Here is an 18567-nt window from a genome sequence, read left to right on the forward strand (position 1 = left end):
TATTGTGGTACTGACGTACCTTCTGGTTGTTGATTTATCTATACTTTTATTTTTATATTCCTTCTAACATATCTGTTAGTTTCGTAGACTAATTTTATTTTTTTACTTTGTTATTGTTCTTTTTTTTGCAAGAATTCTTCAATATATACAAATCAATCAGGGTGATACACCATATTAACAAATTAAGTAATAAAAACCATATAATCATCTCAATAGATGCAGAAAAAGCTTTTGACAAAATTCAACACCCATTTATGATAAAAACTCTCCAGAAAAAGGGCACAGAGGGAAACTACCTCAACATAATAAAGGCCATAAATGACAAACCCACAGCAAGCATCATACTCAATGGTGAAAAACTGAAAGCATTTCCACTAAGATCAGGAAAAAGACAAGGATGTCCACTCTCACCACTCTTATTCAACATAGTTTTGGAAGTCCTGGACACAGTAATCAGAGAAGAAAAAGAAATAAAAGGCATAAAAATTGGAAAAGAAGAAGTAAAACTGTTACTGTTTGCTGATGACATAATACTATACATAGAAAATCCTAAAGATGCCACCAGAAAACTACTAGAACTAATCAATGAATCTGGTAAGGTTGCAGGATACAAAATTAATGCACAGAAATCTCTGGCATCCCTACACACCAACAACGAAAAACCAGAAAGAGAAATTAAGGAAACACTCCCATTTACCACTGCAACAAAAAGAATAAAACACCTAGGAATAAACCTGCCTAAGGAGGCGAAAGACTTGTACTCAGAAAACTATAAAACACTGATGAGAGAAATCAAAGATGACAAACAGATGGAGAAATATACCATGGTCTTGGATTGGAAGAATCAATACTGTGAAAATGACTATACTACCCAAAGCAATCTACAGATTCAATGCAATCTCTATCAAACTATCAATGGCAGTCTTCACAGAATTAGAACAAAAAAGTTTACAATTCGTATGGAAACACAGAAGACCCCAAATAGACAAAGCAATTTTGAGAAAGAAAAACAGAGTTGGAGGAATCAGGCTCCCTGACTTCAAACTATACCACAAAGCTACCGTAATCAAGACAGTATGGTACTGGCACAAAAACAGAAATATGGATCAATGGTACAGGACAGAATGCCCAGAGATAAACCTACGCACATATGGGCACCTAATTTACGACAAAGGAGGCAAGAACATATAGTGGAGAAAAGACAGCCTCTTCAATAAGTGGTGCTGGGAAAACTGGATAGCTACATATAAAAGAATGAAATTAGAACACTACCTAACACCATACACAAAAATAAACTCCAAATGGATTAAAGACTTAAATGTAAGACCAGACACTATAAAACTCTTAGAGGAAAACACAGGAAAAATGCTCTTTGACATAAACCACAGCAGGATCTTTTTTGACCCACCTCCTAGAGTAACGGAAATAAAAACAAAAATAAACAAATGGGACTTAATTAAACTTAAAAACTTTTACACAGAAAAGGAAACCATAAACAAGACAAAAAGACAACCTCAGAATGGGAGAAAATATTTGCAAATGCAACAACAAAGGATTAATCTCCAAAATATATAAACTGCTCATGAAGCTCAATATCAAAAAATGAACAATCCAGTTAAAAAATGGGTGGAAGACCTAAATAGACATTTCACCAAGGAAGACATACAGATAGCCAAGAGGCACATGAAAAGATGCTCAACATCACTAATTATTAGAGAAATGCAAATCAAACCTACAATGAGGTATCACTTCACACTGGTCAGAATGGCCATTATCAAAAAATCTAGAAACTATAAATGCTGGAAAGGGTGTGGTGAAAAGGGAACCCTCCTGCACTGTTCATGGGAATGTAAATTGATAATACCACTATGGAAAACAGTATGGAGGTTCCTTAAACTAAAAACAGAACTACCATATGACCCAGCAATCCCACTACTGGGCATATACCCTGAGAAAACGATAATTCAAAGAGACATGTACCACAATGTTCACTGCAGCACTATTTACAACAGCCAAGACACGGAACCAACCTAAATGTCCACTGACAGATGAATGGATAAAGAAGATGTGGCACATATATACAATGGAATATTACTCAGCCATAAAAAGGAACAAAACTGAGTTACTTGTAGTGAGGTGGATGGACCTAGAGTCTGTCATACAGAGTGAAGTAAGTCAGAAAGAGAAAATTAATACCATATGCTAACGCATATATATAGAATCTAAAGAAAAAAAAATGGTACTGATGAACCTAGTTGCAGGGCAGGAATAAAGAGGTAGACATAGAGAATGGACTTGAGGACACGGGTGGGAGGGCGAAGCTGGGACGAAGTGAGAGTAGCATCGACATTTACACACTACTGAATGTAAAACAGTCGGCTGGTGGGAAGCAGCAGCACAGCACAGGAATATCGGCTCAGTGCTTTGTGATGATGACCTAGAGGGATGGGATAGGGAGGATGGGAGGGAGGCTACCTAGAGGGAGGGGATATGGGGACATGTGTATGCATATGGCTGATTTGCTTGGTTGTGCAACAGAAATTAACACAGTACTGTGAAGCAATTATACTCCAATAAAGATCTATTAAAAAAAATTACTCTAGAGGACAAGAAAATTCAACATAAGACCTCATAACAGAAACAAAGCCCAGTTAAGCAGGTAAAAAATAATAGAGCAGAAAGATTATTTATGTCCTAGAATGGTTACAAGCCAATGTGCAGAATATAGGAAATCAAGCATATTTCTTATCTTAATGAAAGGAGGTGTAAGCAACTTCTAAGGTTACTCTGAGATTGGGTGGGTTAAGATCCATGAGTGTCACAATAATAAAGAATAAACATTTTACTTAAAAGAAATAGGAATGTAATGAACCTATAAACCTGAGAGCAGAAGTACAGTGGAAAGTATCTGGATGAAAAACTAGCAATTTCACTGTGGGTTTGGCCAACAAGATTACTAAGTCTTGCTAAGGCTGCAGGTGAGGTTGCTATCCACTGTCACTGGACCTCTGCCACCTGTGAGACAGAGCACTATACTCCAGAGAGACAGATAACAATGAGATACAATTAAAAGAACAGGAGAAATAGCAGATAAGAGCACTGGCTCAGGAATCAGGAAAATTCCACCATTTGAGAAAAATCTTAGTATCAATAGATTAAGAAAAAGTAGTTTTATTCCCATTGAATTTCCCATTTCAGCAATTTATACTACTACAGCAATTTACACTACTTTTGCAAAGAAAGAGTAAAAGAAAGTAACTGGGAAAGGAAGACTTGGTTAAATGCTAGAGGAATCTCAAGTAGTAAAAATAATGCTTATGATAGCGCTGAAAATTACAAGCTTGAAATGACTGGTGGGCAAGTCATTTCTTTTCTTGTTACTGTATATTGGATATACAGTAACTGGATAATTTTATTCTATGTAGAAAAAGCCTGAACCACAGTTCTAATATTAGCATATGTACTGGGTTGAATAGCATCCACCCCAAATTCCTGTCTACCTAGAACCTGGGCCTATGACCTGATTTGGAAATAGGGTCTTTACAGATGTAGTCAAGTTAAGAGGAGGTCATACTAGATTAGGGTCGACCCTAAATCCAATGACTAGAGTCCTTAGAAGGTGAGACAGAGACACACACAAGGAAAGGCCACTTGAGGACAGAGGGAGAGACTGGAGTGACGTAGCCTCAAGCCAAAGAACACCCGGGATGCCGGCAACTCCAGGATCTAGGAAGAGTCAAGGAAAGGTTCTTCCCTAAAGCGTTGGGATGGAGCATGGCCCTGCTGACACCCTGATCTCAGACTTCTATCCTCCGGAACTGCAGGAGAATAAATGTTTGTTGTTTTCAGCCACTCCGTTTGTGGGACTTTGTCATGGCAGCCCCAGGAAACCAAAACAGCATGCTAAGTAAAATTTTCTTCTTTATTAATTAAATAAATTATTTACTGAGCACCCACCCTATGAGAGGCACACTATACTAGGGGCTGGGGTTAGATTTTAAATATTTCTCTCAGATATCATTTTTCAATACTGGTTCTAAAACTATGACATTAAAGGCAAATATCTAATCAACCATCTAAAATAATTTGAAACTCTAAAATCCTGAGACAAAACTTATATTCTGTGCAGGGTCCAAACAACTAATTTAAAAACTCTTTACATCATAAAAAACAAGTAACTGTTTAACCAATATTTATTACATCTTTTTTAAAATTTATTTATTTAATTTATTTATTTTTGGCTGCATTGGGTCTTTGTTGCTGCGCGTGGGCTTTCTCCAGTTGCGGTGAGCGGGGGCTACTCTTTGTTGCGGTGCGTGGGCTTCTCACTGCAGTGGCTTCTCTTGTTGCGGAGCACGGGCTCTAGGTGCACAGGCTTCAGTAGTTGCAGCACGCGGGCTCAGTAGTTGCGGCTCACGGGCTCTAGAGCACAGGCTCAGTAGTTGTGGTGCACGGGCTTAGTTGCTCCGTGGCACGTGGGATCTTCCCAGACCAAGCCTCGAACCTGTGTCCACTGTATGGGCAGGCGGATTCTCAACCACTGTGCCACCAGGGAAGCCCTATTACCTTACATCTTGATGAAATTTTGCTTATTTATACATAAATATGAAAATATCAAAAGAGCATTCCAAAGCCCCTTTTATAATTGGTGTTGGGTTTAAATGACAAATAATTTGTCTTTATTTCAGTTATTCGGTCTTATTCTATTTATATACATTTTCTGAGGAACAGATTTCAAAGTTATTTTTATTATAATTTGTCTTTATTTCAGTTATTCTATCTTAATTTATTCTATTTATATACATTTTCTGAGATTTCAAAGTTATTTTTATTTTTAATTTTTTTAAATTTACATTTCCTTTTTTATTAGTGACATTGAACACTTTTTCTAAGGCACAAAGTTATTTTTAGATATATGTTTCTTATTCCTTTCAAAGGTTAATATAAAATTTAGGTTTAGAAAGGGTATAGCTGAGATGACAAGGAGGTAAATTTAATGCCCTGACTAATATACAGAAAGCATTACTGATCACTGAGTGAAAGGTTTAACTGTTTATAAATAAAAAATAAAACCTAGAATACTGTAACTATCTTAGGGGAAAGAAGAAGAAAACAGTCAATCATACACAGGCAGCCATTGGATAAACTGAATTCTGCTGTTATTTTCCCAAAAACTCTAAAAGTGACATTGTAAATCTCTTTATTATTAATACTACATTGCAAATGAGTAGCTACAACCAGGTGTTAGTCAATTTTCCTTACAAATATGCCCCAACATTGAATGATCGTTGCAAAATAACAGGCTGGCTCTCGGTACTCACACTATATAGGTCTCTGGTTTCTTCCTTCATTTTCGGGATCTCCAGGAGGAGGGCCCAGACTTCCCCTCTGAGCTGGAGTGGGATTCCTTTGTAAATTCTCCTATGAAACTTATTAAAAGAAACATAAATTGAAAGTTACAAACTGACAAAGCTTAGACTAGTCCCTTAAATCAAACTAATGAATATTTGTTAGTCTTGTCTTTTCAAAGGATTCCTCATAATTGATACAATTTAACATGGCACATTTGGATCCTCTCATCTCTACTTTTCAGATCCAAACAGGGAGGCATATACAGAGAAAGCACAGAATAAACAAGAAAATGTTAAGTATGCCCAGTACATTAGTTATTTTCATACACTGCAAAGGTGTTCCTTCAGTGGCACAAGAGCACAATCAGTGCTGTTCTTTAAGTTGTGAACATCTGACTTACACACTCCCCATTGATATAACTAACTAGATACACATTTTCTTCTTTTTCCCTCCTACATCTAAAAGGTTCCAAATAGCAAAAGGGTTCTCTTGTGTCAAAGTGCCTTCAAGGAGGGTAGAGTCTCTCTAGAACCTTCTCATAACTCAATGTGACCTACAGTCTTCATTCAAGTCCACCTCCACCCCCCAAACACACACTCTCTCCCTCTTCCCTCTCCTCTTCCCAATTCTGGAGCGTTTCTTCAGGAAAACCTCTGTCCTCTTCTTAATGACATTGATCCTATCTGACCAGAAAAATATAGTGATAAATTTCCATCAAGAAGGAGCATCATCATCTTTGAATGAAATTAGGTATAAATCATCAGCATCATTAACACTCTGGGTCCTTGAAAGTACACTGCCATCACTCTAAGAATCTTAAGACTCACCATACCTCTCCATATTCTTGTAATTATATCTTTTTTCTCAAGGCTAATTACGTACTCAAAATAACATATAAACCTATTATGCTCGTTACAAAGTTGTGCATAAGGAAACTTTGAAACTTAAAAGTAGATGAAACTTAAAAGGAGATGATTAAACAAATTACGGCAGAAGCTTCAGGAGCGAGGTAAGAATAAGTACATAGTTACCTTTATGATCAAAATAATATATTGAAGTAGTACGGCCAAGAAAATAAGATACAAGTTCTAATAATTGAGATGTTGACGAGCTATGAACTAATAAGCAGAGCTTCAACTTCTACAATTATACTAGATTTTTAAAAATGAAACCTTTAGTAACTAAATTATGATGTAGCTTTAAGAAACAGTGATTTTAAATCAGTGACACTATAGAATAACTCTTCCTGTGAAACACTGAATACTGTGAAGTTGATTCAATCAGATAATTACATACATAATCTCAGTTTTGTTCTCTTGGTATAAACACAGTAAGTCTCAAATTTGAAATTCCAGCAGACAGTGACTAGAAACACTGAAGTTTTAACTTATGCGGTAGATGTAACTGGAAGAATATGTACAGAAAGGCTTTGTATAAACTGGACTCTGCTTCTTCAACATTTCCCATGTACTAAACATTTACCACCATTAACTGCAAACAGTGTGGTTTAAAAAAAAGTGAATTTAAGATTTACTTTCCAAAGAAAGTTTATCATCTATATTCATTTCAAAATTATGATAAACTTTTTTTTTTTTTTTTGCGGTACGCGGGCCTCTCACTGTTGTGGCCTCTCCCATTGTGGAGCACAGGCTCCGGACCCGTAGGCTCAGCGGCCATGGCTCACGGGCCCAGCCGCTCCGCGGCATGTGGGATCTCCCCGAACCGGGGCACGAACCTGTGTCCCCTGCATCGGCAGGCGGATTCTCAACCACTGCGCCACCAGGGAAGCCCCTAAACTTAACTTTTTAAAGGAATATCATCCACTAAAAGTAACTTCAAATTATCTCCTGAATTTCTAGAGTAAGGATGTTAAACTGAAAGCAATTAATATGAATAGCAGAATGTGGGAATTATTGCAAATGTGAAAAGTGAAATTTTGATAGTCAAGTAAAACGTGATGGCAGGTAAACAGATAAACTTTGATGGACATGAATGTCCATTAGATGGATGTTTTTCAATGAGTAAGATAGGAACCACATGCATTTCTTATACTGTATCACTTACAAAGGTTTTGGACATTATTTACTGCTTTCATTCAATTCTGTATTCACCAACTGTACATAAATTACCGTTCATTGTTTATCCTAAAGTTAAATCTAGATTTAGAAAAACAAAACATTAAATTGCCATGATTCAATGAAGAAGAAATAATAGAAAGATTTCAGGTAGAAATAAAAAATTAATGGTCCTAGTGTTATTCCAGGGATAAAACGAAAAATGAGGCACGTCTAGAAAAGGCTCAAAAAGAAACTCTGATGCACTGTCATTATCATCATCAACAGTAACAGTTAAAACCAACTTTTACTGAGCATTTACTATGTACAGGAAACTGTTTAAAACTATTTACATATGTTGTCTCATTCAATGATATTAATAATTCTATGAGATATTATTACCCCAATTTTACAAATGCTGACAGTGAATCACAAAAAGATTCAGTAACTTGCCCAAAGACACACAGAAGATGTTACCAGTTAGTAGAAGATACTGATTTTATATTTTATAAAAAGCAAAGACCATCTTTCTAAAACCATGGTGTTATGTAGTATATCTACTGTCCTGCTTAACTGGACTTACTAAAATACATGGAATGGAAAATATTAATGAAATTGAAGAGCAGAAAGCATTAAAAATAAAATTATAAAATTGTAAAATAAAATAAAATTATAATCAAAACCCAAAAGGAATATAAAAAGGGATGTATCTGGATTCAAGCTGTGAAAGGTAAAGAGATGAAACATGTATACAAAGTAAGATACAGTAGAAAAAGAATCAAATCATGAGATCTTAAAATAAGCATTTTAAATTATAGTTACTATTTTTCAAATACTTCTACTGTTACATGACAGACTGACACTGTGGTTACAGATCTTTCCTCACAAATTTTCAACTATTGTAGAAATTCTGGAAATTTTGTAAAACAAAGTAGGAATCGTATCAAAGCACAACAATTATAATAAAATCTGCTTATTCTCCAGAACAGTAGCACAGTTTTCATTTGTTGAGAATCTTTCAATTGACAAAGCAGTATCTCACACCTTCTAGGACAGCTCTGTAATGTCGGCAGGGCAGGTGCTACTCCAGTTTAAAAGGAAGGGAATCAAGGGACAAAGAAGTGGCCTGCCTAGGCCAAGAATTCCATCTTCCTGCTCCTGCTTCAGGCTATTTCTGCCAAATCACACTGCCCCTTAGAGATCACAACTTTATTAAAGTAGTAGAATTTATCAGTAGAAGGGGACAGCTGGTCATCCCAACTCAAAAGTGAACAACATTCGTTCATTCATTGTAAACAGAAACTGTAATGACTTTCTGCTTTGTGGCCAATGCTTAGTAGGTACTATGGATACAAACTTGAAAAAGTTCTGTGGAGTTCACAGTGTAGTGGGGAAGATAATCATAGAATCATATAATTATAAACATAATCCTTTGTAATAAGGTCACATATGTTAATTCCTATCAGAGCTGAGTATCACACCCTGAGGGGCAAGTCGTGATAGACATCACCCCCACCAGAGGTGGGCCTGGGTGGTAATGGGAGAATGGCAGGCGCCACGCTGTCTAATCTGGGGGAGTGATTTTGGGGGCAGCTGGCCCTTACGGAATAGACACGAGATTCTAAGGGGAACCAGAAACAGTTTAGGGATAAAGGTGTTGGGGGCAGGGGCAGTGAATCTGCTGTGATGGTCACTTCTTTATTGGTCCAACACCGGGGCTCTCATCCCGAGACTATACCAGAGATACTATAATGGAGGAAGGGGGGTGAGTTCTGCGGGAGAGAGTAAGGAAAGATTTCCTTTAGAGAGGATGACAACAAACTCAACATAAAGGATATGCAGGAATTTTCCAGGAAGGAGAAATGAGGATGGAGACGAGGGTAAAGATAGTGATAAATCAAACAGTAATAGCAATGTTAGTAACACCAGTTACACTAACATTTTATGATTATTTATTAGGAGCTGAGATATGTTTCTAGATCAAAGTATTCCTCGTAGTATTTTTACATTCCTAAAGAGGTAGGTACAGTGCTTATCATGTCCATTTTACAGATGAGAAAATCAGGTGTAGAAAGGTTTAGTAATAAGCTCAGTCACACAACTAATACATTGCGGAAGAAGAACTGAAATTCAAGTAGTCAGATTTCATAGATCATAGTCTGAACAATCATGATATATATAGAACTTTTATATGTTGGATTTTAATATTCCAATTTGAAAAGTACTACCTTTAAAATTCTGTTACAATTTTATTTTATGGGTATGATCTCTGTTCACCTGCCAATAAAATCAAGCGGTCTATTTCAGTCACACAGATACATTTAAAAATCCATCAACTAAAAAAAAAACAATTTTTTTTTTCCATCAACTGACCTACTGTTTTCAACACGTCTTTCTAACCTTACTGGCTTCAAAATAGTGATAAATGTGCAGTGCGTGTCAGCATGGCTGCGAGTGAGTAAACTTTTCAGCCCAGCAAGTTTGGCTCAGTTTGGTGGGACTATCAAAACTGCAAGTAAACTCCAGGAGACAAAAGTTTACTCTCTGAGCTGCCTGTGCTCTTCATTGCCTTCATTTCCTTCAGTCGTCCCTGCTCCGTTGGTCCCTTCGTCTCTGTCTCCAAATAGGCCCACGTCTCCTGAGTCTGGATCTGAAAGCTTTAGAATCCACAAGGCCCTAATGCCTCTTACAACCACTTTCTATTTCCTTCCGGCCTTTTACTGACAAACACCGAAAGGGAGAGCTAGCAAACAGATGGTATCTGGACGTAGCATCTCTTGCTTGTCACTAATAATGGCCTTGAGAAATTTATTTCTAAACATCCTGCCTCCATTTTCACATCAGTACAATCAAATGTTGGCTAATATGAGTCTGTTAGTTACCTGACGAACAAAGGTCCATTCGGTTATTTAACCAGAAAAAAAAATGTGTATCTGTAGTAGGAACTCTGCTGTGACAGAGCTTAGACACAATTATATAATGGCTAGTTAAATCAGAATGGCCTCTACTTAGCAGAGATAACTTCATCTCTTCGTTTAATAGATTGTATTTTAAAAATACACTATGACTGTACATAGGGGGCAGTCACTGTGAAAACACAGGCAACCGTAATGGCAACTATTTTTCATTAAATCTTATATTCTAAAAATCCAAATATTCTTATCAGAGCTATATATTTTTATTTCAAGATATTTTTAGATACTTCTTTGTACCACTACTACATAAGTAAGGAGTCTGTTGAGAGAAAACTTATACCTCCCTTTGGAAGAGAAGAAAAATATATACTACTTTTTAACTTCAATGCAACTTAAAACTGGGTATGAACTGAGAGCAGCATTCTTTTAGAAGGTACATTCTACCTCATACCAGATTGGACCATATATATCATCAAATAACTAGCATTATAGCTGTGGGAAAATACTTTAAAATTATTCATGAAAGGAAGAGCTCTACTAAAATTCCTCTTACTGGGAAGTATGTTAGCCAGAGTTGCTGTGAGCGTAACAGCCCAGTAAAATGCTCATTTTTACAGAGGCTTATATACTTTCAGACATATGTATAAAGCCACACAATTCTACAAATATTTTATTGAACTGAAGCTGAGACGAAAGTGTAGGTGCAACACATCAAAACTGATCCTGTAATTAGCGCTTGAGAGACCTTTCCACAAAGATGTCAGGTGAAGTAGTTGTCAGTTTTAGGCCAGTCTGAGAAGCAGAGTGTTAAACAAGAGCACAGGGGTCATGACCAACATCCTACTCTGAATGGATTCTTCTTGAAGCACCTTAATGAAATCAGCAACCCAGAAATGAACTTACTCCTGATGAAATAAAATAGTAAGAGTCTAATGGAATTTAAATAGGGATATTTAGGATGCTCAAAAAGAAGAGTGACCTTATTCCTGTGAGATACCCCATGACAAAAAGATTTCCATGGCTGAATAAGTGTCATGCAATTTAAGGTCCCTCTTGAAAATTTCTACCACGTTATAATATTAAAGAAGATGAGGCATCCTGTAGTAAAGAAACCTGCTTACCTCGGTTCAGCTTTATCCCAACTTTATTTAACCAGAGAGCCCCTTTCTCATGTAATAATAAACAACACTTACTGACTGCATATTAAGTATCAGGCACTATTCTTTGTGCTTTACATGAATTAACTTATTTAATCCTTGAAACGACTCTGTGAAGGAGGTATTGTGATTACCCCCATTTTACAGACAAGTAAACTAAGGCAGAAAAAGGTTAAATACCTTCCTCCAGGTCATACTACTAGTAATGTGGCAGAGCTAGGGATTGAACCTAGGATAGTCTATTGCTTAACCATTAGGCAACAATGCTTTTGTGTAATACCCGTTAGACCCCAAGGAACTGCTGCTCCCTGGAATTCTTGTTGGTAAAGGCTGACACACAACAATTTATATCTATGTAAAAAGGAAAAAATATATAATGCATGGAAAAAAAGTGTGAGGAAACAGACAAAAATCCTAACAGCTCAGTGTTTTGCTGTAGGATTATGGAAGATTTCTTTTTTCCCTTTAAATATTTTTTACTGCCCAACCTTCTTTCAAAAAACTGATAGCAGTAGTCAACCCTATTGAATGCTTATTATATGCAAGGTGCAATGCCAAGTGCTTTATATGCATGAAATCATTAAATCTTCATCTCTTTGAAATGGGTATTGTTATCTCCACTTTATAGATGAGGAAACCGAGGCTTAGATGTCAGCTGTTCTCAAGGCATGGGCCATGAGGTCAAGACTATTTTTGTAATGATACTAAACCATTATTTGCCTCTTTCCCTATGTTGACTTTGGCACTGGGAGCACAAAAGCCATGGTGGTGAAGCCCCTGGCACCTCAACACAAACTGAGGCAGAGGAAGCACTGTGCTGGCAGTCACTGCATTCTTTCCTCACAGTTTAAAAAAGAGGTCAGTTCGCTTAGGAATGCCCTTGACGAAGCAGTAGAAACTATTAATTTCATTCAATCTCAATCCTGAATACACACACGTCTTATTAATATTCTGAGAGATGAGGTGGAACGCACACAGAGCAGAGTGTCGGCCTCAAGAAAGAGCATTTATGAAATTGTATGAATCGCGATCTGAACCAACTGCTTTGGTCACGGACACCGTCATTACTTGAAAGAACGACTGACCAGCCAATCGTGGTTGTTGACACTGGGTACTTAGCAGACATTCTTCTCAAAAATAAATGAAGTAAGCCACTTTAAGGAAAATACCTGACAGTATTTTTGCCCCTGATAACATCTGCCCTTTCAAGCAAAAGTTAGAATTTTGGAAAACTTACACCACTAGGAACTTCACAGCTTCCCAATATTTAAGGAAGAATAGTAGGAATTAGTAGGAATTCCTACTGATTAGATTAGTAGGAATATTAATAGATGTATGCATTTTTACAAATTGATTCAAAACAGCACAGAGTCAATGCGGGGTAAAAAGATCTGGGGCGGGGTGCGAGGGTGGTCTGCTAGAAGCTTTAGGACAAGGAGACGCTCCTGCTTCACGGAAAGCTTTCAGAGGCCAGGCCTCTCTCCTTCTGAGCAGAGAGACAGGGGGATACAAAGCCTGGAATGACGGCAATAATCCTGATCCCAAAGGGAAGCCAAGCTCAGCAGGAAGCCGACACTGAAGTAGGCAGAGAAGAGAGACGGAAAGGAACGAAATCACAGACAACATAACCAAGTGGCGGAATTCAATCATCCCCGAAAGCCAGCTGGCCTCTGGACTGTCCGCCACATCCTCTCAATTCCTGCAACCCATCTGAACTGGCTATTCTGTGACAGCACAAAGACTCCTAATTTGAGGCATTCCACTCAATTAAATTACACTTAAAAATTTTTTAAGAATATGAACATAATACTCTTATAATTAAAGAGGAACTTTTACTGGGAAAATCCACATTGAATTTGTATAGTTTCATAAGGAAGTAACATTTTTAATTACCTTTTCAGTGTTCTTGTATTTTTCCCATCCTTTTAGCATTTTCAACCATTTAGTAGTTCTTTCAATTTCCAGGTGCTTTTGCTAAAAATAAAATTGAAATTCATGATTACTGTTTGTTTCAGGCTTCTTTTACTTACAAATTACAAAATACTGTCAAGGAAAATGCTGCTGAAAAAGGACTACTAAAAAAGTTATGCTATATTGGACAGCAAATATCCTAACTTTTTTTTAAAGTTGTATAATTGATGACATTTGTGTCTACAGTATCCCCCCGCCGACGTTAAGACACGTAGGAGATGCTCCATTGGGACAGGTAAAGAGAAAGGGATCACTTAAATTTTCTAACATTTTAATCACTGAAAACGCTGGCTACTCTACAAATTTAAGCCAAAAGGAAATTTTAAAACAGTCTGAAATATTTTTATGAAGCATCAAAAACACAACTTCAAAATTCCATTCTCTTCTTTCACATTTTACCGATTTCTGGCATCTTAATGTTTTTGGTGACAAAGGTGGTTTTGTAAAGGAGAATTGGGTATTACTGGGGGGAGATCATCATATAACTAGCACTACGTTAGTGAAAAACTGTACAAAAATAAGTAATAGTTGCTGTCCCAAGGCAAGTTCACCGCCTGCTAAGGGTACCCGACATGGAATATGCAGTGTTGTAACCTAGAGGCAGAGACGGTGACTCAAGTCCTGTGGAGGGAGCAGTCGAACCCACCCAGGGGCGTCAGAGGAGGCGAGTATAAATGAAGGACTGGAAGAGGGTTAGGGTTTTTATCAAGTGCAACATGGGAAAGAACATTCCGAGAAGCATGGACAGATGTACTTCTTCGACAATGCAGCAGTGTAGGGGGTAAAAAAGGAACCATCCGGAGCTGAGGCTGAACACACTGGTGGGGGTCTTGGCTGTCACACTAAATTAAGATTTGGGGCAAAGTTGGAAACGGGGAAGGTGGCAGAGAAAAGGCTTCTTCCGCACTTCTTTGGTCTCAAGGAGAAGGGGCATTTTTCCTAAGTACTCGGGTGGGCTCTCCAATCTCTTATTCACTCCTATGGTGGTAGAGTGACTTACTTGATTCATACATTTAGAAAAAACTGGGTGTGCACAGCCCTCTGTCCCTTTACTTTGGGAGCCCAGCTACCCTCAGAAAATCCATGTGTACTCTGCCCTTTCAGGCAGGAAAAACACGCTCTTCAGCCAAGAAGTCTGGGTGACCCCTGTGCCCATGGCCAGGTGAGCAAGTCCTCTCCTCTGGGGGCACAGCCTAGGAGGCCCCTCGCTGCCGCACACCTAACCTCCTCCCCCCTGACTACTCCATCTACGAAGGCCGAGATGTTCGCTGCTTCCCCACTGCCTAGAACAGAGCCCGGCAGGGTCCACTACTAATGATGACCTTTTCATGAGAACAAAACTCAACAGAATTCTTTCTTATGAGTGAGCTGAGATTCTGCTATTTTGTTAATTCTCCTCGATCCCAGCATTGTCTTTTCAGAAGGCCTAAGTGTATTAAGTGCATCTAAAAAGTAAATGAAATGGAAGACTACACAGGAAAGAAAATGGTTCTGAGGATACATTTTATGCTCAAAAATGTATGCTCGTGGGCTTCCCTGGTGGCGCAGTGGTTGAGAGTCCGCCTGCCGATGCAGGGGACATGGGTTCGTGCCCCGGTCTGGGGGCATCCCACATGCCGCGAAGCGGCTGGGCCCATGGGCCATGGCCGCTGGGCCTGCGCATCCGGAGCCTGTGCTCCACAATGGGAGAGGCCACAGCAGTGAGAGGCCCGCATACCGCAAAAAAAAAAAAAAAAAAAAAAAAAAGAGTATGCTCGTTATACCCTTATGAGGTAGGCATAATCACCCCCATTTTTTTTTTTTTTTTTTTTTTTTGCGGAACGTGGGCCTCTCACTGTTGTGGCCTCTCCCGTTGTGGAGCACAGGCTCCGGGCACGCAGGCTCGGCGGCCATGGCTCACGGGCCCAGCCGCTCCTCGGCACGTGGGATCTTCCCGGACCGGGGCACGAACCCGTGTCCCCTGCAACGGCAGGCGGACTCTCAACCACTGCGCCACCAGGGAAGCCCAATCACCCCCATTTTACAAATAAGGAAACAGAGGCACAAAGGGTCTAATCAACTTCTCCAAGTTCCCGCAACTGGTGAGTTCAAGGCCAGGCAGCGTGGCCCCAGGACCTGCGCTCTAGGCCGCCATATCCTACGCTCTTGCCTCCATCATGTCCCTGCTCTCGTCGGGGATCACAGTTCCTGGATGGAAGCAATAGTTCCTCATCGACGGTCTTCAATCCAGCCTCAAACAGGCAGATGGCATGGGCCCACCGTCGATATTTTTAGATTCAAAAGAAGCATAAAATCCCAAAGAAAGTCCTGAATTTAGGAAAAGATTCTCACTAATCAGAATAATTTTATGAAATTTTATTTTTAGGCATATCCTTAAAACTCTTTAATTACTTCTTTACTCTTAAAAATTCTGATGGTTTTTTCATAACCAAAGATGATCACTTGTGAGCAAAAGATACCCTGTTATGATTCTCATTTTTCAAAAGATTAAGCATATTCTTCATTATATTATTAGTAATAAAATCTTACAGATGGTTCCAGAAATACGTTTAATTTTAAAACTCAGTGGGGCTCTGAAATCTAATTAATGTTTCTGCTAAATGTTACTTTACAGAAAGCCAAGCTGTGAAAAATTAAGATTGATCTAAGATGCCATTTGGTACTTTCTTGTTCTTCTGCACTTCCCCCCCTGACTTCTTCAAAGCACAATCCCTTTCTCCACCAACAGGAAAACACCAAATAATTCAAGCCCATCCAAGAGTACAATAACATACACTTTGCCAGGAAAAACCCTGCTGAGATCTAGCAAGTCTTTTGCTATCTTTCATTCTTATGACTATTAAATTGTCAATAAATCACTTTAAGAAATAGCTATTCTTTTCTTTAAAGGCACATTTTTGTATTCTAATGCTCATCATATATATAGAGAGGTTATTTTAAATGCTACACATTCTCATATGCAAGGATAAAAAAGACACACACAATTTTCAGAACCATTAAGTATACATTTCTTTCCCCTACAGCAAAAAAAAAAAAAAAAAAAAAAAGGAAAAAAATACACTTCGGTAAAGCTCCCAGGCTGTAGGATTTTTAAATTATACATCAGTAGTTCAATCAGGTTTAAGTGTTAACTCCATAACTCTGCCCGATCAACTACACCAGACTTGCATGCACTCATGAATCTATAATAAATGGATACAATATACTTTATCAGCAAACATGCTATAGCTTAACAACTCCAGAATTTATTCTGAGGTAAGGAGTAACTGAAACCACATGTGACAAATGTAAACTTAAATGCTCTAGAAAAATAGGCTAAGGAACATCATCTTGCCATGGACTCAGTAACACCAAAACAGACTAGAATATAACAGCAAGTTAGAATCTCACCCAGAAGTTCAGCAGATACTTCAAACTCAGCACACCCAAAACGATTTCCCTAAACATGCTGCTAATTACCCCTCCCTTTCCTACTACGAATTAAGAGCATCACCACCCACTAAGTCAATCAACCTAGAAGCTTAGGTTGTCTTCAGTCTTCCTTGTATCTTCTTTCCCAACCTACACTCTGCTGGTCCCATCCACTTCCGCTTCCATCACACCCTCTGCCCTTTTTCTATCAATCCTCATCCCTAGATGAGGGCAGTAACTCCTCACAGGTAGCCCTGGATGGCTTCAAGCCAGCCTCCACGCTGCTATGACCTTTAAAAAGTGAGTCCCAGCTTAAAATCTTTCAATAGCTACAAATAAAGTTCAAATCTCTACACGGTTGGCCCTTCACAATATGGCCCAAACTCACCTTCTAGTTTCACTTCCTGTTACTTTTTTTTTTTTTCCCTGCTACTTTTATGATCTGGCCACCTTGAACTATTTGTCATTCCCAACACACAATGTATTTTCATGCCTCTCTGACCAGTGTTTGCTTTTCATCTGCCTGTGATGCTCTTCCTCACCATCATCTGGCAAAACCCTATGCATCCTCTCAAGACCCAGTCAAATGTCCAAAACCTTTTCCAAATTCCTCCATCCTCCAGGCAAAATAAACTGCTCTTCAGCATTTCATGGCATGGACTAAGGACTCAGGTGGCCTGAGTTCTGCCCCTTCTTATCTGTTTCATTTGGGACGAGTTACGTAATCTTTCTGTATCTTAGTTTCCTTATCTATAAAATGAGAATTATTATGATTATTGTTATAGCACCTAACACCACTTGTGTTCTAGTTGGTCTAAATGCCCAAATTTATTATTATTATTATTAAAGGATGAACTCCTTGAGTACAGGAACCATATCATATACTCTTAATTTCATCACCTAAAACTGTGACTGGTGTATAAGAAAAGTTAAATAAACATTTTTAAACATAATTTACATCAGGAGAGACAAGCAAACAATACTATGAAGCAATTAGGTAATAGCATTTTGTGGTCTTGGAAGCAGAGGGGTGGGAAGGAGAATGAATATGACTAGACCGACCAAAATCCTAAGTACTTTTGATAGCAGTTCGATCACTATAATACAGAAGTAAACATAAGTACAATAGTATCTCTAATGTAGCATAATAAAGATATGGATCATTCCATCATGTTGGCAACGCTTTTCAAAGTGCTGCTAAAATGTGAAACTACTGATGTTAGGAATCTATACAAAGCTGATATTAAATAACTCTGTTGCCTTTATACACTGACATCTTACTTCTCCCAATTTTTATTGAAATATTTCAAGCCTACAGAAAAGTGGAAGACCAATGCACCATATACTTATATATGCTTCACCAAAATCCATCAATTAATTAACATTTTGCCAGATTTAATCTATTTATATTAGGGCTTTTTTTTGCAGGGGGGTGGGGGGCGCTGATGTATTAGAAAATCTCAGACGTCGTGAACACTCCAAGTATTTCAAGTATGTAACACCTAAGAACAAGACACATTATCCTACATAATCACAGTACAACTATTACACCCTTTCAAGAAATTTAAAATTGGTCCGTTATTTGGTAATAAACGGTCCATATACCAAACTCCCCACTTGTCCCAAAATCGTTCTTTAAAGCTGTTTTTCTTTAGGTGGGTTGGGGAGGGGAATTCAGAATCCAACCCTGGAACATACATTGCCTTT

The 18567-nt window shown here is 38.3% G+C and overlaps 1 protein-coding gene across 7 annotated transcripts in view; it reads right to left on the minus strand.

Moving 5' to 3' along the window:
- USP6NL (USP6 N-terminal like) overlaps positions 1-18567 on the minus strand; it is a gene marked incomplete at its 5' end in the record, with an annotated part of 143945 nt that overhangs the window by 26980 nt on the left and 98398 nt on the right. For all 7 annotated transcript variants that reach the window (XM_082852428.1, XM_082852425.1, XM_082852430.1 and 4 more), the window contains 2 exons: positions 5322-5429; positions 13372-13452. In XM_082852428.1, coding sequence (XP_082708554.1) covers positions 5322-5429; positions 13372-13452 — 189 coding nt within the window. The remainder of the gene's footprint in view (positions 1-5321; positions 5430-13371; positions 13453-18567) is intronic.

Source organism: Leucopleurus acutus (assembly GCF_964270905.1).
Source record: "Leucopleurus acutus genome assembly, chromosome: 1".
NCBI classification, from domain to species: domain Eukaryota; kingdom Metazoa; phylum Chordata; class Mammalia; order Artiodactyla; family Delphinidae; genus Leucopleurus; species Leucopleurus acutus.